Source organism: Eupeodes corollae, chromosome 2, assembly GCF_945859685.1.
Source record: "Eupeodes corollae chromosome 2, idEupCoro1.1, whole genome shotgun sequence".
Taxonomy (NCBI): Eukaryota; Metazoa; Arthropoda; class Insecta; order Diptera; family Syrphidae; genus Eupeodes; species Eupeodes corollae.
The window spans coordinates 151,873,113-151,900,626 of record NC_079148.1 but is presented as its reverse complement, the minus strand read 5'-3'; the positions used below and the strand labels follow the sequence as shown (position 1 = coordinate 151,900,626).

Below are 27,514 nucleotides of genomic sequence, written 5' to 3'. Positions count from 1 at the left end.
AAATGCAAAAAAGCACGCGTTATTAAATGGGCCATCATGCATAAATTGCACTTTGTATTTCATTTTTTCTTACTTTATTTTTATTTCTTAGGTTAGGTATACCTCTGTACTGACTTCAATTGGGCGGGTGGTGTGTTGTATTGTGTATGTGCAAGGACGACTCGACTTCGACTCCATCTTTAACAAGCTCCAAGTGCAAAAGTGTTACATTTATACCAATCAGGCTCAGGCATCATAAGGCACATCAGCATCAGTAAAGGAATAAGAAGAAGCCCACCAAAACGCCAACGCCAACTCCAACAAGAACTAAACCAAGGACTCTTTGTCTGCCTCTGGGTACATTTTTGTAACGAGCACGTCTTTGCTTAATGCCATACCGTGTATGCAAATATACATTTTTATTTCTTACTCTTCCTCTGTGCTACACAGAGACTTTTCTCGTAGGTAGGTACTGTTCTACGAAAATATCTGGATAGTTTCAAGGATATTCAGCGTCAGAGGGTGGTATGGTATGGTTGGCATGGTTTTAAGTTAAGAAGGTATGGAGTTGGGTGTTTGCGTGAAGAGAAAAAATTGAGTTGTTGGAATGCCACGTCTTGCAAAAGTTCCATACCAAGTCAAATGCATGGTGATGATGTGAGTTGGGGGAGACAGGGGGGTGGTTCGAGCAAGGGAAAGGACAAAGTACCGAGAAAAAAAGTCATAAAGTCACATTAACACGTATGAGTTACCAGGATATTAATATGCCGTTTTGTGTCATTTCTACTTCTATGCTTTGCTCCGTGTGCGCTTTACCCGCCAATACACCGCACCGCAGCGCTTCGACTACATATGCATGTGCGTTTATGTTTTCTAAAAGGCATATTACAGAGCGCGTTCCTTCTTCTTTTTTTTCGTGTTCGTCCTCGACAATCTAACTCTCTCTCTGAATCCCGTTGGCGTTTAATATTCGTTTCCTTTTTTTTTGTTCTTTCTATTGGACAACCTCTAGCTCCAGCTCCTGCAGCTCCCCCTTCCAGAGCTGAGGGGGTTTTGCAATTGAAAAGGATTCAAAATGTGATAGTGAAATGTTGAGCAATACATTTCTATATAACATCTCTCTCCTAGCTACTTTAATAGTGATTGAGTAGAATGCTTTTTTTTTTGTATGTGTGCGCTATTTTGCCATCAGGACTAGGTTTTTGTTGCTCATATTTTTTTTATGAATATCCTTTGTGCAATTCAGGTGTCGCTTCAGTGATGTTCTTAATAAATTGAAACTTATGAAAGCTGTTCATACGGAAAAAAGATTTTACTTGCATGCAGATTTATGAATACTACATTTTATATGTAAATTTCAAATGTACAGTCGTATTTTTATATCATGCATTTGAAATACAAAGAAATCTTTAATATATTAAAAAAAACGAAAATTTAAAAACAAAATATGTGGCTCGCGTTGGGCGCCAATTAAAAGTTGATTTAAAAAGTTCCTTAATATTAAAAAATTAACATTAAATATGGTTGATTGCATGTCCATTAATAGACAAGAATTATTTTAAAAAGCTTTTTTTCAAGGTTAACAAATCATACAGTTTTCAAATCTGTTCGCTTTTATGTTCTCCATTTTGCGGTTTCAAAAGTAAAGGGCTAAAATTCGACATCTGCAGAACTAAGTTGTTGAACCGATATCTTTTTTTTTTTTTATTGAAAGTCTGTCATTTACGAAAATGGATCGCTTAACTATCGCACAACTCATACAAACTATTAAAATCTACTACAAAAATGGTGATTCTGCCACTGACACTTTTCTAGCTTTAAGATTAAATTATGGTTTACATAATAGTCCAAGTACGCAAGCAATTGGCAAAATCGTGAAGAAATTCGAGTTGGTTGGTTGGTTTGGTCTGGAGCGGAGGTGTGATTGGACCTTACTTCTTCGAAAACGACGATGGAAAGACTGTCACCGTCAATTCGGAGCGTTATGGTCATATGATAGCAGACTTTTTTTCGTCTGCTATTGAAGAATACGAATTGGAAAATATGTGCTTTCAACAAGACTGTGCCACATGCTACAAAACTCTGGCGAATATGGCTTTATTGCAATAGACATTTTTCGCCCGCGAAATTTCTGGTCGTGGCGATATCAACTGGCCACCAAGATCATTCGATTTAAAACCGCTGGGCTTCTTTTTGTAGGGCTATGTTAAAGACCGTGTTTATGCAAGCAATGCTTAAACTCTTGAGCACTTAAAAAACAATATCTGTCAAAAGAATCGATGCTTGCAACAATTCGTTTAGTGGTCATCTAAATGATGCAGTGTTTTATATGTGTTTTATTTACATTTACTTTTGAAACAGCAAAATAGACAACCCTGTAAGCTGCTAAAATGATACAAGAGATTGGTCTCGATATTTTATTTCTTTTTTAAAATAGTATTTGGTTTGTTACCATTCAGTTCACATAGAGATTTCATACTAAATATATATCTTTCTACTGAATACGTTGTTTTTACAACATTTTAAAGGGTGATTTTTAAAAGCTATAGGAAAGCTTTTTAAAAAAAAAAACACATTAAACTCAGAAAAATTCATGAAATCTTTATTAGAATCGATATAACGGTCCATATAATTTAATGTTTGAAGATAATTTTATGCAAATGTTGATCTTGACTGTGCCTCAAATGGTCCACCCGCTTAGTTCAATATTAGGATTTTCTTTCCAACATTTCGTTATCCCACGAATAAATGCTTAAATGTTGTCTTCCAATGCGTCAATTTAAGCGGGTTTAGACATGAGCTTCAACATAGCCCCACCAAAAATTATCCAAGGGCTAGATCTCACCGATCTAGGCAACCAATTAATCGTACTCGAACGTGGAATAAAATGTCCACCGAACACGCCTCTCAATAAGTCCATCGTTGCGCGTGCTGTGTGGCCGTCTTGTTAAAACCACATGTCATGCAAATCAACCTCTTGTATTTTGGGCAAAAAAAAGTTGGATATCATCTCAAGGTAGCGCTCACCATTTACAGTTACGTTACGATTCGCATCATCTTTAAAGACGTACGGTTTAATGATGCTACTAGCCCATAAATCGCACCAAACTACCACTGCATTGGTAGCTCTTGCAATGTTTTTGGCTGATATGCACTTCAAAATCTACAATTCTGCTTTTTTATGTACCCATTGAGCCAAAAATGAGCTTCATCGCTGAACATAATTTTTCGCTAAAAAAGTAGATCTTCGGCCAACTTTCCAAGAGCCCATTCACCAAAAATTGTACGTTGCAGTAGGTCGTCCGGCTTCAATTTTTGCACCAGCTGTGTTTTGAAAGGCATCACACCTAAATCCTTCCACAACATTTTCCACGTTGTTGAGTAACAGAGGCCCAATTGCTGCGGACGGCGATGAATCGATAATTGATGAACATCATTTACACTGGCCGATAGGGCTGCGAAATATTTGTCAGTTCACACTCTTCGTAAGCATGTTGATGGTTCAATGTCCAACAATGTAATTTGCAAAATTTCAGTGGGTCGATTAAACTGACCATAAAATGGCAGAAGCGCGCAATGAACTTTCTTAACAGAGCATGCATTTTGATAATAAAATTGAATAATAAGCAAGCGTTGTTTGTTTGTAAGACGATTCATGGTTAAATTATAAACCAAACTGAAGATGTTTGACCGTGAAACAAAACACGAAAAGTTCATCAGCTTTTTAAACCAATATTGCCAAAAAGATAATAGCTAAAAAATCACCCTTTACATTCATGACAATTAATAGAATTTGTTAAATACAAAATTTAATCTATTAAAAACGATTTAAATGTTTTTCAAGACATCAGTTTGTTAAAAATGTTGTTCAAACTGTGCCAGCAGAAATATTGCACACTTTTATGTTTTATCTAAGTATTGTGCTTGAAAAACACGTGTGTTGCCACCGTCGATCAAAATTGTTTCCTCTGCAAAGACCTGCTTAGTCATGTACCTTGTATCAATAAATCTTCTTTAGGTGGTTCCTTGGTTTCAACGACATTTCCAGTAGCTTTTCTGGCACTTTTCAAGAGTGTGTTGTTCTTTCTGACAGTAACTTTTATTTTGTGTCACTGTTCCTTAAATTTTTGGACTCATAAATCTTATGCAGAATCTTTCATATCTTCCTCAATGGCCTTCCATGCCACCTTTTTCTTTTCTTTCACATACACGACCGCTTGGTGCTTCCGTTATTGATATCGTTATAATTCTTATGCACGATGCTGCCAATTTTCTCCTTCATCTCGCTTTAATTTTATTTGCCCTTCTAACATTTACAAGATTTGTGTTTTTTGTAGTGGTTCAAATATTTACTTAATGAATTACTTTTTAGTCCACCTAGTCGAGCACCAATTCCAAAAATTATTTGAAATGATTATTGACATTTCTCACATCAAATATCTTTATTTGAATTATAATTGTAGGCGATTTTTTCCATGGGTATGAATCAAAAATTCATTCAGAAAACGTCACCTAATAAAGATTTCTATATTTGAACTTTTGTTTTCCAGTCTATTACAGCCTAGCAACGATTGAAGTAAACGAACAAATGGCGCCCAATGTAGGAAAAAATTAATATTTTTGTAAATAATTTATTATATATTCTACCTAATAAAGCAAAGCGTTGTCATTTCATTAATTTGACAGTTGAATGGTTGGTTGAAGAATAGTCAAAAGATTTAGATTTTTTTGAATTCGAATATAAAGTCCTTCAACTGAATTGAACTGCATGTGAATGAGTAGGTTGATTTGCTGTCAAAAGAGTGTCAGTCGAATTTTTGAATTTATAGCAAGTTGACCTATTGCTAAAAATGACTCTCAACGGGAACACGAATATTTGGAAAGAAATATGTAGTTCAAAATCCAGTTCCAGCTATTTGGAAAATAAAAAGTTCCGAATGTCGGAATAAAATGAAAGAGACCCAGGCATTTGGAAGCTGAAAAAAGTAGACTATTTCCTAAAATCTGGAGCTGCGGGAGAAGATATTTATACTCGTTATGGTACGAGTATTTTTACGAGTTGGATTTTTTTCGAGACCAAGAAGAGGCTTCCGAAGGCGTCTCAACAGGAGATTTCGATGTTGAGGAGTTAAAGGTAAATATTTGTAACTTAAGATTTTTTTTAGGAAATTCGACCTTAACGCAGCAAGAACAATCCAAAACAAGATTTTCTGCGTCCAAGTTGAGTCTATCAACAAAAATGACGATGAAGATGAATCAACCATCCATGCGAAATCCTAGGCATGTTTCTTCAGGAAACTTAACCCTGAGCAACGGCTTTATGCGAAAAAAAGCATTGAAAAATTCTCATTCTTGGTGAACTTAAACAACTAACATTGCATTCTATTATACCAATAAAATACCATCAATCACTATTGATCCTACCATCACATTCCACGTCATCAACTCCGTGGAGATCATTGCCACAAAAATATTGTTACGATACATTTTACCGAACCAAAAACCAGCATTTGGCTATTTTCTTTTCCCTAGTTGTGGCTGCAAAATATCGGCAAAGTTGAGGGGGACCATGGTCTCATCAGCCACAGGTGTACCTAGCCTATATTTTACAAAAGCAACAAAAGCAGGTGATCGATATCGATAACGTATTCTTTCGACAAGGTCGAAAATGCCGGCTGATGAGCCGAAGAAGAGGTCAGGCGGACCCTTACTTTAACAACAAGAACAACGTGTATTGTATTTTAACAATTCTCATAGTAACGTAGATTTAATAATAATATAACATTTAATCGTTTATGTAAAAAATGGGTTTTTAACGCCGCGTTTTTAAAGTCGCTTAATTTCATGTTTGGTACGAAATTCACACCTCGAACCTCGCGCGATTTTAATAGTAATAGGAAAATGCCTAGTTGAGACTTCTTCTCGATTTTTGTTTTTTTTTTTTTTAACTTTGTCGAAAAAAAAGAATAGTTGGGAACGGGTCTGAACTCGCCATTATGTTTCGGCAAGTTTTGGGAAACTCATCCAACAACTTGTCGAAACAGTGATTGTGTGTGTGAAAGCAAAGTTTCGCTTAGATTCGACTGATGAGCGTAAAGCTTCCAGAAAGCCGTGATGCTGTGACCGACAATCACGAAAACGAATATTTGTGTTGGATGAATGTGTGTGTGACTGGAATGGTCGAGGGAGGAAGAATTAGTATTTAAAAATTAGCTTGAAAGAGCCTAACAAGTGAAAAGTTAGAGATAAAAAAGGGAAAGTTCGAGGAATTGAAAAAGGAGGAATTTTTAACCAATTCGTTGTCCAAATTCTACGTTTTTTAACACATTCTTCTTCTTCATTTGTAATATACTCTGTAATGATAACTAATGCTAATAATTGTATTTTTTCCATTATTCTTCACTTTAAAATTGCACCAAACTGTTTCTAGAACACGAATTGCTTTTTTGAAAGTTCCAACTCAGTCTATACAGTGTGCGCCCGAACGCAGACCTAGTTGACAACTCAGTTTACAATCGAGTTGAAATGTATATGGGGCACTTTATTCCGGTATTCAAGTTTGATGAAATTTGTCAAATAAGATGTCAATACATTTTCGGGCTAATTGTTCAATTTATTTAGCAGAATATCTTAATGGTATTTTTTTTATTTCATCGCAGACGAGGTCAATAAAACTGGTTGATTCAAAAGGATTGATTGATTCAAAAGGACTAAACTATTCGTAGATCCATTATAATTCATTATTGCTGACAAGTTATACCTACCTACATTACGAACTGAAATTCACCCGTTTCCTTCAACTTCAATGATCAACCACAAATTGATAGAAGTCCTTTCATTAAAATTTGTCACATCAATGCAACTTTTCTACCGTTTACAAAAAATAACTAAAAACTGAATCGGAACACTTGTGATCAAAATGTTTGCACGAGTAGTTTCAAAACCACGTGTTCATTTCAAATCGCAACCCTCTATCAATGTCATGACATGCATTTCACAGTGACTCCTCTAAACAAAAATGTGGTAATTAATTATACAATCCCAAATACGAAATCCGACACCCTCCCTTTGTATACAGTCACTGTTTCGCTTATTAGCAGGGTATGTTACATAAGAGAACCCACCCAAAACCCAATTACACACATCCCTCACAAAACAACAAGTTACTTGATTTCTTTTGTTCCTGTTCAGTGTTCAGGTCCACCAATGAACCTGATTAAAGCTAAGAAAAATTCCGTATCCGCATTCGCATCACACTAACCTTATTATAAATACAACAAGTTACATAAGTTTGATCTTCAAATCCCTTTGACTTCGATTTGGATTTGAAAAACTTTACCCCTGTTGTGTTTTGTATGCAATGGACAAGGACAGGGACGGGGCAGGACATCCCTTACCAAAGAGAGAGTCGAAACAATTTGCTACATAATGTGACACATATTGTGACAAATTGCATAAATTTTGTAGGTAACTATGCGACGAAAAGCAATGCAGGCCATCCCAGCCAAAAATATATCTTTCTCTGAGCTAAAGTTGCTAAGGGTGACTTTGTTGAATATGCTCCTTGTTAGATGTCCTTGCTTTCGAGACTGTATACATAGAATAACATTCCTGCAAAATAATATGTAATTGTTTGATGTGCGTAAGAACAATGCATGACGAAAGGACATTTTCTACAAAATTTCGTGTGACAAATTTTGTTGGAATTTTATTTCCGAGAGAGAAAACGAATCCCTTTGCATTGCTCCGTTTTGTCAAATGGATGGAACTAATTTGATCTTTCTAAGGATTTCTTCTTTTTTTTTTTAATTTTCAAGGGTGAAGTGATTCTGTAGAGGAAAATGCACCTGCAAACATATACTTTTTTCTATTTTTTGTTTTGTTATTTTATTTTACTAAACAGATTACAATTAATTAGGGTGGATGTTTAATTTTCTTCAGGATCCTTGCATTCATTAAAATTTATATCTTCAGGACGAAAATAGGAATTCTGCATACTGTACAATCGGTCAATTGGATTGATCATCGGTGGTTGGTTGAATGGACCAATAAGCTGCTGGAATGTGGCATAACTTAGTCCAAGAATTGTGTTGAGGATGGGTTCGTTTGTTTTGTTGCAATTTTCTGAAATAAAAATGAATAATTGTTTTTTAATAGCTGACATATGAAAAAGAAATACTAACAAGTTATTAGCTGTCAAACTTCAAGTGCCAAAATCTTAAGATTCAGAACTTTACTTTAACTCTGCCTTCGATTGATAATCAAAAACTACCAAAAACAGATTTGTCTACAAAACACTCCTCAGGCAAGCTACAATTCCATCTTGACTGGTACATATTCCTTTCCCAACTTGACAAGAAACGCTTTTTTATGAAGTATCAAAATTCAATTAACAAGAGTAATAAAGTTCAGCTTTCAGTTAAATGAAAAATTATATTAAGCCGTCATTTTGACATAAGTGGAATTGACTTGATAGTCATGGAGATTTTTCTTGACGAACTTTCGAGTCAACTTTCCAATTAACTTGCCTTTATTGAAGGGCATCTTTTGGCAGCTTCTTTCAAGTCCCCTATGTTGTTTGAACCTGTCCATTTAACAGACAGTTTTCGCTTTAAGCTAGGTCTGTTTGTGAACAAAAAAGCGGATTTAAAGTCATTGATGCTAAATTTGAAAAGTTGTATTAAAATGTTGAAGACATTTTATTTAGTTATTAAGTTAAAAAGGTGATTTGCGAGTGCCTTTGAAACTTTTAAGCACATATATCGCAACTATAAGAATTGATAAATCCATATGACTTCTGAGCTGCTAAGCTTTTGACATTCAAATTATAATAGGGTTGTTGACCCAACTGCACTGTGAACTGCGCTGCTAGGTACAAAAGTGTGACTTCATTTGCAGTCAACTCCATTCTTTGAACGTAAATTTGGACCAAGGCAAGTAGTTAGTTTTTCAAGTGTCATGAATTTCAAATTCAGAATTTTGCTTCGTAAACATATCTACTTTAAGTTCATAGTACAAAAAGTACCAACAAAATTACTGTCTACAAGACACTCCTCAGGCAAGATAAAAGTCCACCACGATTTGTAGTTTGTATTGTAAAGAAATATTACTTATTTCTTTCCCAATTTGACCAGGAACCCTTTTACAAAAAGCATTGAATGAAGTTGTGCAGAAAACAAATAAATCATAAAGTAATAAAGTTCAGCTTTCAGTTGAATGAAAAAAAATTAGATATGAACTGTCATTTTGATAAAAGTAGACTTGACTTAATAGTTAGGGAGGTTTTTCTTGATTAACTTTCCAGTCAACTTTCCATTAAAGTTGCCTTAATTGGGAAGTAATTTTTTGGCAGCTGGCCAATCAGATTCAGTTCTCAAGATTCTGCATTACCATTTAAAACTTGTGAAGGTTGATGAAAGCTTTCAAAATCAGTAGATTTTATTTTGTCAACGAATAAAGTTGATTTATTGTGTTCACACTTTTCTAAAATAGTATTTTTATTGCTGCATTAATTTGACTTCCGACAAATTTAAGTTATTTTTCTCGTTTTAAATTTGATCTGACAGTTTTCATGAACCTATTCTAAACTGGCATTTTCTTATTGAAAATAACCTTGAATAAAACTGCCAATTGTAAAAAATTGTTGCCCGAAAGCTGTTCCGCTTTTCAGAAATTTGGTAGGGCAGAAGACAGCTGTCACAAAAGAGTAAAATCGTTTCTCCCTCCTCCTGACAAACTCATGCCCATAGAATTTCTTCTTGTACAAATTGTTGGTCTGTCAACATTACTGTCATTAGAGTCGTCTAAAAGAAAATTAACTTGTGATTTGCATCGCGTTGAGTAAAAAGTTACAACAACATTTTTGTTAAAGCAAACCACAAAAACATTGCTGTGCATTTGTGTGCAGTACAATTTTTGAGGCACTTTAGCTTTTTGAAGTTTACTGAGGACTTAAATCTATCTGACAGGCTGTCAAGTCTTTTGAAGTCTGCGCCAGTAGATATTTTCAAAATTATTGTTGAATTTTTATGACTGAAGAAAGAAATTAAAAAATCGTCGTAAGTATTCTCTGTTCTCCATAAAACGTTTGTTACAGCTGATTTATCCATTCTTATATGTTTTTCATTATACTTTTATGTTCAACACATGATTTTGACGTTTAATAAGTGGCAGACAATTTTTGGAAAGAAACTATTTCATAATTTTCTTTTTAACTATCCTTACTATTTCAAATTTGACAGACCCACAGTTGCTGCCGCAAAATCTTAGCAACAAACCAAATATGTCTGATGCCATGATTTAGGTCTGTTTGAATTGTTTTTTTTTTCGTCAAGAACTGTCACTATTTGGAGGTGTTCAGATGCACCGTTTTAAATAAAAATTAATAAAAAAAAAGGATTAGACCTTTGGAGAAGCCATAAATTAAATTCATACTTAGACACTTGCCAAAAGGTAAAATTTTCGAAATGGTAGTGTCATAGTTTCAATAACTCAATAAGCTGTCACACGAAGAGTAAGATAAAAATATTAGCTTAGTTTGAATTTTGAAACATCCACTAAATCAAAATAAAGTATAAGAATGTCCACTAAACAAATGATATGTAGACAACCAAAATCTCTTCTTACCTTTGTTCGTCTCCGTGCAATTAAATGGTGTATTTTCATTTTGAATTTCGTCTTTGATCAATCGTGACTTTTCCCCCAATGAAAACGGCGATTCCAGGGACTCACTGTCACTATGTGCTTCATCTTTAACCTTCGCCAAACTACTATCCGATTCTTGTGAATCCGTCTCACTAGCACCTTTCTGCTCTTGCTTAGCCTTCTTCTGAATTTTCTTCACTTTAGCTCGTTGATTCTGAAACCAGACCTGTGATTACCAATAACAAAACGAAAAATGGAAAACAAATTAATTTCAAATTTGTATTATTAATCTTTTCCACTAATTCAATGCTCGCTCACCTGAACAATTCTCAGACTCAACCCAGTGTCCTTTGCAAGGTTTTCTCTAACCTTACGACATGGTTTCGGGGAGACTTCAAATGATGCCTTAAATGCTCTTCGTTGTTGGGTATTTAAAATTGTTCTTGGTCGTTTCGGTCCTCGTCTGCCATCTAATTTTGGTGGAAACAATTCATCACCATAGAAATCCTCTGATAAAAATTAAAAAAACAAGAAATTTTATATAAAATCACATCATGCAACCATTAGAAAATTTTAACTGTCATTAGTAAGAGAGTCAAGTCATACCGTATCCTTGGAGCATTTCCACTTCCTTCTCATAATCAAATCGACAGAAGAGTTGTCCCTGTTTTACCACATATTGTTCGCCCTTTTTTAACAGTACACCACAAACAACGCAGGCAAAACATTTTAAATGGAAAACGTTTTCGAGTGCTCTCATCACAAGCTCATCAGAGCCAATCTTGTGTCCGCATCCAAGGCAACGATTTCGTATAAAGAGTCTTGAAAAAAAAAGAAATATTTAACATTTACAAATATGAAGTACATTTTTAAATTGTGTTTATATTTTGTGTATGTAAAAAAGTCATGAAGGAATTGAAAAATGATGTTTAAAAAAAATACCGAGAACATGCATAACGAATAGAATAATTGATTAAATCAAGGGCAGACTTTTGATGCATGATTGCTTTCACTTTTTACTCTTAGAGAAATTTTAAACAACCTAATTGTTAGGTTCTTATCATTTTAGTTGTACATTTTTTTTCAAAATGTTCAGCAATTTACGAAGAGCATTCCAAATCCAAACGTAAAATATTAATTCAATTTTCTGAACACGTCTAAAAAGTGACATTTCGTGGAAAAAAAAAACAAATCAAACAAACCTAAATCTATTGAACGGACATATAGCTCTGTTCAATCAGCTGCACTGATGGACTGACGACTGAGTATAGAAAAGTGGAGCTTTTTGCTGCCTTACACTGATAAAGTGATCATTGAGCTAAACTAGTATCATTTTTTTCTGTTTCGAGCTGGTCCAGGTTTGTGAAAACTGTCGAAATCAGCTTATGTCATTATTTGATTGTATTTTGTAAACCAGTATTTGAATTCGTGCACGTGATATATGTTTTTGATTAAAATTTTATTATTTAAAAATAAATAAGACCTGCATAGCAAAGGGCCATTTTGCGTTTTCAATTTTATGTGCGCCTATTTTATTTTGTTTTCTTCTTTTTATTATTTGAAGTTTGACTATTGGCTTGAATATTCTTTGACAGTTTTCAAGAACTCACACTGCGGCAAACTAATCTACGCTGTCTATTTTCTGGTTGAACAAATCTATTTATTTGCTATGTCAAAAATTTAGACGGATGTGAAAAATTATTAAAAGTTAACCTTGTCATTTTGTGACTTAAACTTTAGCTTTAGTAAAATGCTATATTTCTTTTCAACTTTTTAAAGTTAATAAAGTGACCTAAGAATTTTACTAAATCGATTAAACTTTTTGCAAAGAGTAAGGAACTTGTTATCCAACTATAATAAAAAAGAAACTTAAGATTTGCCTTCTTCAAAAAGTGTTAACTCATGAAATTGAGGTCTCAGAGTCTGTATTGATCTGAACACGCATATTCAATAATTTTCCTATCTCTTTTCAACCATCAAGTTTAAGCGCGATAAAGTAATGAGACGTTTAAGTGAGTCATCTGAAGAATGTATAACGATAACATCGTGTTTGAAATAAACAAGAAGCGTTTTTCGCATCTATTTAGCTCCGGAAAAAGCTTGATAACATTATTTATGGATAAACTGGATAACTGAACTGTCAAAAGTACTTGTCATCTGTCCCTGTAATAACACACAAAACAAGCGTGAAGCCTTTAAGCTGCTCTTTTAAGCTTTTTACTCCATTAAGCCTTTTACTCCATTCTGATTTTAAGCTCAGAGAAGCGTTCTGAACAGAGTCAGAGAATATCGAGCATTCTCCTTGTTATTTCTGTCACTATTTGACATTTATCAATTCAGCTGTCATTCTCTGCTTTAGAAACAAGAATTAAAGTTTAAAACTTAAGTAAAAATGAAAAACTACTTATAATCAAACAATCGTGTTGTTTCTGTCACTATTTGACATTTATCAATTTAGCTGTCATTCTCTGCTTTAGAAACAAGAATTAAGGTTTAAAACTTAAGTAAAAATGAAAAAATAATTATATACAAACAATAACAAGCCAAACCCTGTGTACAGCATTCGATTAGGAATGCTTAATTCAGAGGTTAAAATGAAGCACAATTTTTGTTTGACAGTTCGAGCTCTGCTCTGATTTAAAACAGAAAATAGCTTATGCAGAGCTTTTAGAGCATGGTCCCAGGAGATTTGAATGCAGGAAGAAACGCAACATGAAGTTTTTGATGTGTCTGAGCCTAAAAAAGAAACATTGATCTTTTTTTGACATCTCAATTCTCTTCAAAGGCAAACGCCCAAGAATATGCAATTGCTTATTTTGACAGATTGAAAACGTTTATTTTTATCAGATTCAATGAGGATAACACAGTTTTCCCCTTTCGAAGTCTTTTTTTGATTAAAAATTGATTGTAAAACATTCAAAGAGCAAGATAAAGTTTAATATCATTCTGTTCGTATAGTGCTATACAAAAGAATTCTATAGAATTTTTAAAGACTTAAAAAAGGTTTCCAATTCAAATGGAGGTTTATTCTTATAATAAAAAAAAACTTTTATAGGAGCAATCAAATGCATTTCAGAAGATAATTAATGACGTTTTAAGTGCATTATTTTTGTTAAGGACGGTTTTCAAAAGTGTGCGATTCTAGTTGACATTAAAAAAAGACTAAAGTCAATTACAATTTTTAGTGGCATGAAGTACATGAACTGTTTTATGAATTATTGTTTCAACGGATATGATTTTTTTTTATTGTACTAACCTCTCATAGTCAATCCGACAGTAGAGTTTGCCATCGCGAATAAAGCACGAATGCACCAAGTTTATGGAGCACGTAGTGCACTTGAGGCATCCCTCATGGTATGATGTGTCCACCACACGCATTATATATCGATCACATATTTGCTGACAACAGTAGCCACATTGCAAGGACACCGAGGAGCCCAGTGACGATGTGGATGCGGTAGTAACTGAAGCAGCAGCTGAAACAGCCGCTGCAGCGGCCGCAGCCGCGAGGACCGAAGATAACGATTGCTGTTGATGTAACGCTGCTGCTGCCGCCGCCGCTGCTGCTGATGCCGAGGATTGATGATGATGCTGCAGGTAATGTGAATGCGAGTGGGAATGGTGATGTGGGTTGTTATGCAATTGTGATGGGCCACAATTTTGCATGCTGCACAAGGAACTGCTGCAATCACTTAGAATCGTCCTGGACTGGTGGTGATGGAGGGAAGGCGCTGGAGGATGCTGCTGATGTTGGGGGTGTGGGTGGGCGTTGGGATGATGGTGATGTTGATGGTGGTGTTGTTGTTGTTGGTTGCCAACACTATTAGTTTTATGATTGCCATTGATATTGTTATCGGTGACATTGTTACTGTTGCCACTGCCACTGCTGTTGTTGTTGTTATTGTTGCTGTTGTTGGTGGCATTGTTATTGTGGTTGGTTGTCCTGTTTTCGAGGACACCACCAACATCTGACATAGCTTCGGTTATTGTCGGTTGAATGATTGCACTTGTTAACATTCTGTCGTTTCCGGTTGTCATTGATTGTGGTGGTGGCAGGGACGATGAAGATAATGTTGCTGTTCCTGATGCTGATGATGATACCGCCACTCCGGGTCCAGGTCCAAGGCCGGATACAATCGGTTGTTGACAATGATGGGGATGTTGTTGCTGTTGTTGCTGCTGTTGTTGATGGCATTTCATATCCAATGGAACTGTGTATTAAAGTTTTGTAAACTATTTTAGAAAGTGTTCATAAATGTGAGAGTAATATGAAATGTGAATTGAGTTTCAAGTGAGTAAACATCCTTTGAATGTTTTTCTCATTTAGATTCAATATTGCGTGTGTTGAAGCATTTTGGGATTGGTAATGTCGAACAGAGTTATAAAACAAGATGATAGAGTGAGAATTGTTGTTTTTAAATTTGGTGCTTTGGGGTTGGTATATGATGTTTTTTGATAGGATCTTGTCGGACATTCAAAATAAAAGGCTCATAAGAGCACTTAAAAAAAAAGGTTACGAGAATTATCACTAAAAACCATAGGTTTATACAATTTTGTGAAAAAAGTCCAAGTCTTTCTATCCCCATTCTAAAAATGAAAATTTTACGTTACTAAATTTGTTGACTAAATTGACTATACCCCAATATTTTTAACCATTTTTCTCAAGCGAATGATTTTATGTGTACACAAATACATGAGAAGCTATAGTTTTTTGAGTAATTTAAAAAAAGTGTACTTAATCCTCTTTCACCGATCTCAGTTTTGTTGATCAAGCCCAAAATAAAAGAAAGCTCTCCATTTGAAATCAACTTTGTCGGAATTTTGTGGTCTTGAATATCTAATTTTTCTGGACCTGAAGCTTGCCTCTAAATAGCAAAAAAGTTAGGAGCCTGTTCATGTCGAGGACCTGTTCATGATTTGAAATGAATTAAACCTTAAAGAACTTTCTGCAATACACTCTGAAAAATCTTTCTTTTAGTATTCAATAAAGTGAAGTTTGTTAGATATTTTAAAGCTTAAGCGAAAACGGGCGACATGCATTTTTAATTAATCAGCCCTATTGTGAGTTTCACGTGAACAAGATTAAAAATAAATAAATAAATTGGGTGGTGCAACAGTCCGTTGAGAACTAACGCCTAGTGACTTACAACTCTCAACCATTCCTGTGTGCGAGTAATGTTGTCAGGAATGGAGGGGGCCTACAGTTTTTATTCCAAATCCGAACGGCTGATTTGAGAAAGCACATTTTCATAATAAGAGTTACTCTTGGAGAATTTGTCAATTCCTCGCAAGAGGCAGTACCCGTGAAAAGACTTTAGATGGCATAGCAGGGATCGAACCCAAGACCTCTGGCATGACAGTCCAACGCTCTAACTATCACGCTATGGGTACTACGAATTCTGTATTAACTGCTAAATTTTTGTCTTCAGGAATCCTATCAACTGTCAGTTAAATTTGCCAAATAATTTCGGTTGAATATTTTTGAGGTTATGTAAAAAGTTTTTGAAAGAATTTCAACAATCATTGTAATCGGTACGAACCATTATCCTTGCTTTGCAGCAAAGCAAAATTTAATTAAGGTGTCAATACAATACCCGTGTTTCGTTGGAAAATCTATCAATAGTAAGTAGGATTTTACACGAATAACAAAAACAGTATCCGCAGTATGAATACTGCCGATAAAAGTTAAAGTAGCATCTTACTACGGATGGGTGTTTGACATTTATACGAGTCCCGAATTGATCTTATGTGATTTCGTTCTCAAATGTTTGTGCGATTGATTGATTGCATTTGTATCTCGATGGCTGTGTTCGTTGAGTAGCTGTGCATTTGGAATCATGTGTGTTTTCCATTGGGGAAAAAAATCAATCTATGTGTGTGAAAATGGACTAACTAGGCTTATTTTGCAAGAGAAAACAATAAAAGATGTTTATGTTTTTCTTTGTTTCTACTAAATGTTTATCTCAATTTGGATTAAATAAATCTTCATGGTGTTTCCACCGCACAAGAATATTTAAAAATGATTAAGTTTCACAGCACTTTCTAAAATGCAAAAGGTGTTCGATATTTCTTATGATGGGCAAGTGAGATAGTTTGATTCGTGTTGAACATTGAAAAACTGAATAGTTCAGCATCATATAAGAATATGCAAATTTTGGCTCGACTCCGATCCCTGACCGGAATCGAGGCGAATCAAGCACATTTCAACTCGATTCAAGTATATATAGAATTGAGGCGAGCTTCAAGTCTACGAACAAACCCCCTCTTTGAAGCAATTGTTAAATGAACTTTTTTTTAAAGAATATCAATTTCCAGCTATTTTCTTAACATTTCTTCTTGAAACTTGTCCATTTTCAGTTGCACCAATTTTTAAATACAAAAATCTGGCTACTGCGGATCGTTTCGTTGGCAATTTCTCTCTGTACTTTATATGGAATACCAAAAAAAGGCACTTAAAAATCGATATTTTACAAACGCGTTTGATTATTATTGGTAAACTCAAAACGCGAAAATCCTTTAAGAAATTTTGTATCGTAAAACTGGTTTAAAAGCAGTTCAATATTATATCTTTTAAGATTTTATAATTGATAATATTTCAGAATCAATCAAAATTGGACAAGTTTTTCAATAAATAATTATTTGAATATTTTTCAAATATCACTTGAAACAATTTTAAAGAGAATATGTTAAGAAAATGTCGACAATAATTGTTTGCATGTTTTTCATTTTGTAAAGCAAATAAAATAAAAACTAAAAAAGGGGTTCGTTCGTAGATTATGGTCTAAGTATATTCAAATCTTTGTGTGTAATAGATAGCACTATATTTGCTGACACTTACTTTTTGGAAAATAACAAACAGCTTTTGTTATTAAAGAACCAAGTCGAACTAGACTTTTTGTTTATTAAGTTTACATCATACTAATATTATTAATGCGAAAGTTACTCTGCCTGTCTGTCTGTTACTCAATCACGCCTAAGCGTGAACCAATTTGCATGAAATTTTGTATGGAGATAATTTGATATCCGAGAAAGGATATAGGCTACTTTTTTCCCCGGGAAAATTACGCATCCCGATGGGAAAATTCAGGTGGGCCGATAGCTTTTACGCCTAAAACGACAACGTTAGGGACACGGAGCAAGTAACAACATACCCCATATCAGGGGTGCCTTCCATAAGTTGAGATTGAAGGTTGGTGTTCCAGTCCTGTTAATGGAATGGTACGGCTAAAGATTACTCACCTAGGACAAAATATTATAAAAGCTATAATCATGACTGGAATATTAGAAGTAAAAAATGTTTTAATTCTACGCATTCAGATAATGCGGTGGCGTAACAGTCCGTTGTGAACCAGGGCCTAGTGACTTACATCTCTCAACCATTCCTGTGTGCGAGTACTGTTGTCAGGAATGGAAGGGGCCTACAATCCGAACGGCTAGTTTGAGAAAGCACTTTTTCATGACAAGAATTACTCTTGAAGGATTTGTCAATTATTTTTTTTTTTAATTAAGGTGGCACAGGCAGGGATTGAACCCAAGACCCCTTGCATGACAGTCAAACACACTAACCATCATGCCACGGGTACTACATTGTCAAGATACTTTGCAGATTTTATTCTGAAAGGTAGTCCTAATGCAATTGTGTAGGACTATTTCAAAATTGAAAACATGCATTTGTGTGTTGGACACTACTCTACGAACACATCCATCAAGCAGAAAGAGGTATCAACCGTATCAATTACGGGTGAGTTCATCAATGTAAAAATGCAGCACTAATGCAAGATTTGCGTTCATAAATGTAAATACACTGCATTACTTCAGTCGTTAACTCTGTTCAAAAAAACAATCTGAAAGCTGAAATGCGATCAAACCTGTAGTCATTTTATTTCTGTTGTCGCTCTGCAGGAAAATATCAGAACAAGATGAGTAGGTAAAACAATTGTATATTTAATAAATGTTTGGGAAAAAATAAAATCATTTGTTATTAAAAAGTTGAACTATAATATATATTTTTCATAGGAATGAATGAATGCATTTGTTCCATTCAAAACATTTAAAATAAGTCCTAATAAAACATTTTTATTGGACATTTTAGGAATTTTGTTAAGACACTAAAAAAAAAAACAAAACCCGCGGAAGTTACGCCTATTTTTAAGACATTTATGAACTGATTTTTGGTATTATAACTCTGGCGCATTCTCGCAGTAGACTTACTTGTCATAAATTCATTGAATTTTTCGTGATGGCTTGTGCAACTAGTTGTATTTTTGAACTCACCCTACGTCTTAGAAAAAAAACTCGAAAATTGATTTTTATACTCCAATAAAAGTCTAATCTCTGTCCGCAGAAGCATTTATAAAAAATAAATAAATTGGGTGGCGCAACAGTCCGTTTGAGAACTAGGGCCTAATGACTGACAACTCTCAACCATTCCTGTGTGCGATTACTGTTTTCAGGGATGGAAGGAACCTACAATTTTAAGCCGAATCCGAACGGAAAATTTGAGAAAGCACTTTTCATGACAAGAATTACTCTTGAAGAATTTGTCAATTTCTCGCAAGAGGCAGTACCCGTGAAAAAACTTAAGGTGGCATAGAGACCTCTCGCATGACAGTCCAACGCACTAACCATCATGCCACGGCAGAAGGATTTTACTTTATCTTTTATTTGCCGTGTTTCTACTGCAAATGTTGTTTTTGTTATTCATATAAATATCTACTATACTATCGAGACTTCCAAAAAAAAAACACTCCAAATATTTGATAAAATTCACTTTCTTTTACTTACGTATGTTTGTTAAATTTATTGTATGGATGTTTTACAAATCAAGGTTTGAAACTATTTATCTGCAATTTTTGTGGATTGGATTTTGAAACAAGTTTTATACGTCTACAGACTAAAGTATCCAAAAGCATTAACAATATTGATTGATAGTAAAAACTTCAAACATAGAAAATTATTTAAAACTATTAACTATAAAATCAGTTTTAAACTGAAAAACATATCAAAATTGATGTTTTTCAAATGAACGTCTTAAAAAAACCCGAAATTTTAAATAATACTTAGGCATACATATGTTTAAAGTTTTAAAACTGAGCTTTAGAATGGCACTTTTTTAATTTGAAAAAAAAAAAAATCATGATTTAAATACCTGTTTCGGTTCAATATTAAAAATAAAAGTCTCATCATTTAAATGTCCAAAAAGCCAATTTGTTACCCCTATTCCGTGTTTAAGATATCAGTTGAAAGTTGATAAATATCGAAGTTTAACATATAGATAGTCGACAGCGATTTTTTTGACATGGTTCAATACTTGGTTTGAAAAATTAAGCCAGTTCAATAATTTTGAAAAAGAAGTGCTAAGAAAAAATCAGAAATAATTTGTATCTTATTTGTTTTCGTGTTTCCATTTTTTAGAATGAAGCTGAATGAACTAAGAACTGAAGGAAAAGAGGTTTGTTTTTATATTATGGACTACGAGTATGTCTAACTGTGTGTAGAACTTCGCGTGCAACAGATGGCGCTATATTTGTTGACCTTAACTTTTCTCAAAATAACAAGCAATTATTACAGCGAGTTAGCTTTCAAAAACAAAAGCATATTTGTATTTAATTTCATCATAAGTTATAATTAAAGATTACAATGACGCTCAAAGAACTCTAAAATCGATTTTAAGCTAAGCAATGTTGAAACCAGAATGAAAAGTAAGATTTATCTTTTTTTTTGACAGCTTTCCAAGATATATACTTTGTAGGTTTTAGACTGAAATGTATTCGTACAACAGTTGATGTAGGACAATACAAAAATTGAAGAAATGAATTTACAAAATGATGACTCGTCAGCTGATAAGAAATCACAAAAATAAATAAATCGGGAGACATTAGTTGAAATTTGTAAAGAAACTAAGTCTAAATATCAGAGTTCATCTTGGGCCATAGTGTTTTGTATGTTAGACACTACTCTACGAACAAACTCATCGAGCTTTAAGAAATTATCAAACCTAAGCACCTTGCTTTCACTTTCACTTTACCTTTTATTTATTTATTTTTCAAAATATCAATTTACAATTAAAATTGTTATTAATAAATGGAAAGAGCAAATAGCAGCAAAGGCTTTCGGCTCTGCCTTTTATCTACAGTATTATGAATAAAACAAACACTCCTTATATTTGCCAAAATTCATTTTCCTCAAGAATTTTTATAAATGGATATTTTTCAAGATCAAGATTTAAAACTATTAATCCGCAATTTTCGTGGGCTGAATTTAAAAACAAGTTCCATTCTTGACGAAATTTAAAAACCTTTGCCATATTATTATTAAAAATTATACACATATCATGAATCTTCCTATGAACACTTGTAATTTCTTACTGTCAACGAGCAAATTAATAAGACATTTTAAAAGAAATCTAATGTACTCCAATGTATGTATTTACCGTCGGCAGATTGTAAATAAAAACACCGACGCATTATCAAAACTTTAACAAAACAAAATACTAACAGAGGTGCAGTCCTTTTAAATCCGTAAACAAAATGGTTAAATACTTTTTATAAGGTTATATTAAAATGCATATCTTATAATCCCTTTCCGAAAGATTTTTATATGCAACCTTATTGTGGTCCTGTGCTCTTCTCTAACCATATGCTGCACCCTCAAAATGTCATCTCATTATCCGTCGCTAGATGATCGAATTGAATGCAAACACACACATTGTTCCATACCCTTCTTCTTTTACTTTTGTTCTATAATTTTCTTCTAATCAAAAACACTCTTATTGTCCAATAATAGGATTATCCTTTTCACGCTGCGCCATTCAAACGCCACTCTGTTTTGTTTCCGTATATAAAACGAACAACAATAAAAACAATCCAAAAAGTTTTAATAACAAAATTCCTTTCTTGATCACGTTGTTCAATATGTCACCAAAAAATAAAGATACCATTGACGTTTCACCATTCACTATACGTAGGCAGCTATCCTTATGCACCTTACATCAGATGTCCTTCCGTTTATACATATTACCTATTTACCTATTGACAGTATTAATTCAAATGTAACAGGTGTAGAAGTCAACACTTGAATCCTGTTGGCCGGCTTAAATGACTGACACTGATACTCGTCCACCCCATCACAACATTAATTTGTAAACTGACAGACACAATGGAATATAGTTTTATCTGCAGTTAATCCGATTAGAATCCTTCTGCCAGGATGCGGATCTTGATGTGTTTTGGTATTCCACCACTCAGAGAGGGTGTCCATATCAGTATAGAACTATTATAACACTAACAGCGACCCACCGACGGTAAATGATCAACTTATTAACGAAGCGTTAAATGAATGCTCTTTGTATACCTATTTACTTACACATGGAAATCGGGACATGATGTTGATCCTCGAGCATCCTTAAGAAATCCTTTTGTGTATTTAAAGAGAAAAACGAAAATCAATTCAAGTATAACACTTCTGTCACTTGTCACCGGAATTAAGATACAATTTTTATTAATATTCCAAAATGCACTCCCGACGGATTTCTTTGCAAAAAGGATAATCGTGTATACTCCAACCAACCGACTGAAAGGAAACTCTCCAAATATTGAAAGTTGGGAAAAAAATCCGATTCCTTTTCCTGTATAAAATAAATCGGTCGAATGAGTCGGATCGGAACTTTCTCAATGTTTGCAAAATTTTTCGATGTTTTTGTTTTTGTATTTTTTGCACACGACATCGACATCTTGACAAAATTTTCCCCATCAACACGGAAACAGGAGAAGTCAGCCATTAATGTGCAACGGTACTATAAGCTTCGCCATATTTTCTGTCCATCCAAAAGGAAAATAAAACCCATCAAGTCAAACAAACAATATGAAGTAAAAGTATTGAGAAGCATTGTTTTGAAGTTGGAGACTACGCGCAGGATCTCACCCAAAGAAAGGAGAGATTGTATATTTTCACATGCGAAACGCCCCATTTTCATTTCTCCGCAAGTGACGCGTCGTCGGATGGACGACTTTCGAGGGAAATTTCCCTCGTTTTAGAGATATGATTTTTCCTAGGAATTTCCTCTATTTTCCTTAGGCCATTCATCGATTTTATTGTTTCGCTGATTTCTAAAAATAAAACAAAAACAAAAATTACACAAAAATCAATGGAAATAATATAAATATTGTTGAATGGTGTTAATGACTATAGATGGAGTTGTTTAAGAAGTCGTAGAAGTTTAGGTATACTGCGTGTTAAATACAAAGGGGAGAGGGGAGGCTTTGAAGTTGAAAAGAGGTGATGGCTGATGGGATATTCAATGGCGCACCCTTTCGATTTCATTTTCCTAGAAGAAAATATTCGAGTACTGATGTAAGAAATTTGTCTAAAGTTTTCATCAGCAGGGCTTTATGATTTAATATCTAGAGAAAGTGTGGCCGATATTGGGGGTGTGATTAAGTATGGTATGGCGTTGATGGTGAGTTCTGGAGTTGCCAGAAAATAAACGTGTAGACCGCGTCATCATGGGTCGTCTCCATCGTCGTCATCGACATCGTCACCGTCGAGACAGAACGGGTTTATTAAAGAAGAAGCCGATGACAACAATGTAATGCCTGAGGTATCCGTGGAACAGTGGAACAGATGTGTGTGTGGATACTTTTTCATGAATGGGGACAAAAATTAAGATTAATTGGGTCATTGAGTGGCTAATGAGGAACGTGTGCGATGGAAAGGACTCTCTTCGGTATCGCATTCAATATTGTATAGGCAAGGGGGTTATATTGATTTTGAAACAAATGCTCTTAAATGATTTATTATGGTTGAAAGATGAAGAATAAAATTGAAAATTTAGAGAAATTAAAGATAAAGACAATGTTGTCTGTGTGATCGGGAATTTGTACTTATAGAAAAGATGGGTTGGTATAATTGTATTTATATCTACAGAATATTATCAAAGGGTGTAATCTGAATTAAGTTTATGTCCTTAGAATATTTCAGTCTATTTACAATTTATTTCTAAGAAATCTCAGAGGAAAGAGATTCAAAACTAAAAATCACTTACCCAAAGTTCTTGGGAAGCTAAACCTCTGCGCATTATTTCGTGTCTTTAAGACTTTAAGCTAGCACTTTCATTATTTTAGTAGGTTTATAGCCGTCGACTGTTTTTTCCACTTCATTGAAATTTGGAAGGGGTAAACCACAAAATAAAATAGAGGCAAATATATTTCGAATAAGTTATTGTGAATCTCTAAAGGTTTAAATATCCTTGCGGACGAAGTATTTAAACGCTACAGCTTGTAGAGAATCAGGGCTAACAACTAATAACCTGTCCTGTGTGCATTTAATGTCAGAAGTTCATTGGAAAAATCTTTAAAGTTATACCTAAAATAACTACGAGTACATTAGAATTTATATTTTAAATATAATTTTGCCAGTTAGCATAGGCATATTTTAATTAATTATTGGACAACTAGCTAGGAAGGTTGCAAAGATTACAATTATAATCTATGAGGTCTGTTATTTTGCTCTAGCATTTCAGCTCGGATCTTAAATATTAAACTCATCTCGTTAACTTTCTTTCTTTTCGAAAATAATTAGATTCCACCAAACAATGAATCAGTTTGCTGTATATCGTTCTTGACATGGACTCTTTAGCACGGTTCGAAAATTTTGAAATATTTTTTCGTCAATTGCTGCGATGCAGTCATAAAATTCATCCTTCCTTGAATCAAAGTTATTCAAGGCTAAATTCAATGTCGTATTATATATAGCAGCCAATTCTTGCCAATCTTTGAACGTTGTGTTATAACGCTGAAGTGCAAGCATGACTAATTTTTTTTGAAGATTATTATCACATCTTTTTAAAACTTTGACAATATAGTCCTTATTCGCCTAAAGGTTTTATTAAGAATTGGAGGTAGTCCAGATTCGACATATATTGCATAGTTAGGTGTGTTTAAAGGGACCTTAAATACACGATTGAAGGAATATCTCTGGATAACTTCAAAGTCCTAATATACTTCGTAACCATACACTTCATTAGCATAACAGAGTGAACTTTTATTTGTTGCATCAAATACTTCAAATTTTACTATAGGTTCGATATATTTGTTATTAAAAAAACTGGACCAAATGCAGTTAATGGCTGATTTCGCAACTGATGTTTTATCTTTTATATGAGGTCCGATGTTTAAATTTTGTATTATTGTAAAACCTAAGTATTTAAATTTTTTAACTACCTCTATTCTTTCACCTTTAAGATTCCAAGAACGGTCATTTTTGACATTGTTATTATGAGAACTAAAAACCATAATCTTCGACTCTGAAGCATTTGTTTAAAGATCCCAAGATTTACAATACTGGTTAAGTTTGTTAATTTGCAGTTGTAGAGTTACCGGATTATCAGTAAGAAGAACAAGGTCATCAGCATATAAAACCACCTTAATAACAAATCATCATAATATACACCCTCTGGAACACTGTCTCCAATGTCGTTGATAAAAAGTGAGAAGAGCAAAGGACTGAAAATGCAACCTTGCGGGACACCCACTTCTGCCTTTAATTGCTGCGAAGAGGTTATACCATTAGAAAATACCGCTGTTCTATTTGAAAGAAGTTTCTCATATATTCTTAAACATTTTGTTGATAATCCAACACCTGCTAGTTTAAAAAGTTATAGTTTTCTATTTATCGTATCAAAACAAGCTTTAAAATCTACAAAAAAAGCATAGAGATTAGTTTTCTTATCCAAAAAACGTTTAGCATTAATTTAAATAAACATTTAATCAACTGCAGAGAGGTTAGCTCAAAACCCAGCCTGAAAACAACTTATTTTGTTGTTTGTTTCAACCTAAGGTACAAGTCTAAGATATAGCATAAATAGTTTTCGTAATGGATTGAGAACAGAGATACCTCTGTAGTTTTCGGAGAGATTAGAATCTCCTTTTTTATAGATCTCTAAACTGGATGACTATTTAAAATTCTTTGGTATTTCTTCGTTTTTTTTTTACACTCGATTAAGTAAGAACGATATATGGTCTAAAAATTGTGAGCTGAGACTCGACTGGGATTCTATCTAAGCCCGAAGCTTTTTTTGTTTTTTATTTCTTCTAAGTCAAAAAGTAGGCCTGGCATTGAGAACGTAGTGTCTAATTCTAGTTCGGATCCTATTTTTTAAGTTTTTCGAGATATGATTGGAAAAAACATTCGATGTGTTTCGGTTAAATAAAATTCGTACATTTTTCCATTAGAGAGTATATAAATAATTTAACAAATCCTGAAACGCAACTGAATAAATTTTATAAGTAATCAACTCAAAAAATGTCACCCACTTTAATTTCCACAGTTGGTAAAAATAGCTACTTTACGAAAAATATATTTTTTAATTAAAAAAAAAATTAAACTTTAACTTGTTAAGTTAATATTTTAACTTTACAGAAGATTATTTTCTTAAAATTGGTCCGAAAGTCATAATTGGATGGGTTTTTGCCGGAAACTGCAGCTTCTAGTCTACAATTGTACTCTATATGTTCAAAATGACAACAGCAGGAAATGGGACTAGAATTGAAGAAATTTTAATACAGACAAACAAAATCAAAACTGTTAAATTTTTGTGCTTACATGTATCTGATTTTTGTTTTTCACTACGAATTTATTTTCTGTATTTTATGTATCCAACATCAGATTTGATTGAGAACTGATTGTTAAAACAAATTATTTCCAATTTTGAGCAATTCACTTTCGGTAAACATGTATTTATTTGACAAAAGGTACAACTATTACAATTCCCATACACATTTCAAAAATAACTACTTTCAAAAATGTAATTATTTTCAGGCTTACCCCACTGTGCATTGAGCCACGGATGCTACTTACAAGTTACCTAAACTCGCAAGTCTGCCTGAAAAACTTTTTTATAGCATTACTGTGTATAAGCTAAAAATATGAATTTTTGACTTTTTTTGCTCACATAGGAATATGTAGACTTTTCTTCATTTATTTACAATTTTAAATATGCAAACAATTCTTCTGAACTTTAATAACATTTTTTATTTATTTAATGTCGTTTTATATGTTCCGATTTGCACGCTACAGTTTCGTCCATACTTTTAAAATGGGAGCGTTTCAAAATACTGTTTTTCGGATTTCTGTTTGTTCTTTTCAATTCTGTATTTCAAAATACCGTACACGAAGAACACTGTATACCAAAATGCTATTTAAACAATATGTCATTACACATTGAACTGTACCCATAGGTCGCTGCTTCATATCCGGCTCGAAGGACCAGAAATATAAGGGGCTTACCCTTGCTGGTTTAATTTATAGAAATCCATAATCATGAAAAAATTACACACTCCTTCAAACGTTATAATTCTTTATTTTCATGCTTTTTACCTAATTCTAGAAAATTTATATCTCCTACATTTGAAAAAGACAATCTCTAAATTTCTTATTACAAAATACTATAGCCTTAAAAAGTGTGTTTTCGAAAGTGTTGCTTTTTAAATATCTGTAAAAAGAAAGAACTTGACTTAATATTTTATTTTGAAAACCAGAACAATAAAAATGCACATAAAATGTGATAAATGATGATATAAAATATTAAATTCTACTTTTTAAGAAATCTACAAAAACACTATCTAAAGGGGAAAATTCAAAATGATATTATTCTTATGAAAGAAGTCATATTGAACTTAAAAACTATAAACTTTTTAGGAACATATAACTTCACGTTTATTCAAAGAATATTGATACAAATTATTGTCTTCAAATGTTTTCCTTAAGTAGCTTTAATAAAGAAAAGTTGAGAACTAGGACCTAGTGACTCTTAAACATTTCTGTGTGCGAGTAATGTTGTCAGGAATGGAGGGGACCTACAGTTCTAAGCCGAATCCGAACTACTTATTTGACA

The 27,514-nt window shown here is 33.7% G+C and overlaps 1 protein-coding gene across 1 annotated transcript; it reads right to left on the bottom strand.

Annotated features, from left to right (window-relative positions):
* Positions 1 to 7,849: 7,849 nt before the first annotated feature.
* On the bottom strand, positions 7,850 to 22,707 carry LOC129947013 (LIM homeobox transcription factor 1-beta). The gene is made up of 6 exons (XM_056057410.1): positions 21,988 to 22,707; positions 13,880 to 14,834; positions 11,230 to 11,444; positions 10,942 to 11,132; positions 10,606 to 10,849; positions 7,850 to 8,103 (listed from the first exon to the last, which is right to left on the bottom strand). Exons 1-6 carry the CDS (start codon positions 22,022 to 22,024, stop codon positions 7,907 to 7,909), a joined length of 1,839 nt encoding a protein of 612 aa, XP_055913385.1. The 5' UTR covers positions 22,025 to 22,707; the 3' UTR covers positions 7,850 to 7,906.
* Positions 22,708 to 27,514: the final 4,807 nt, after the last annotated feature.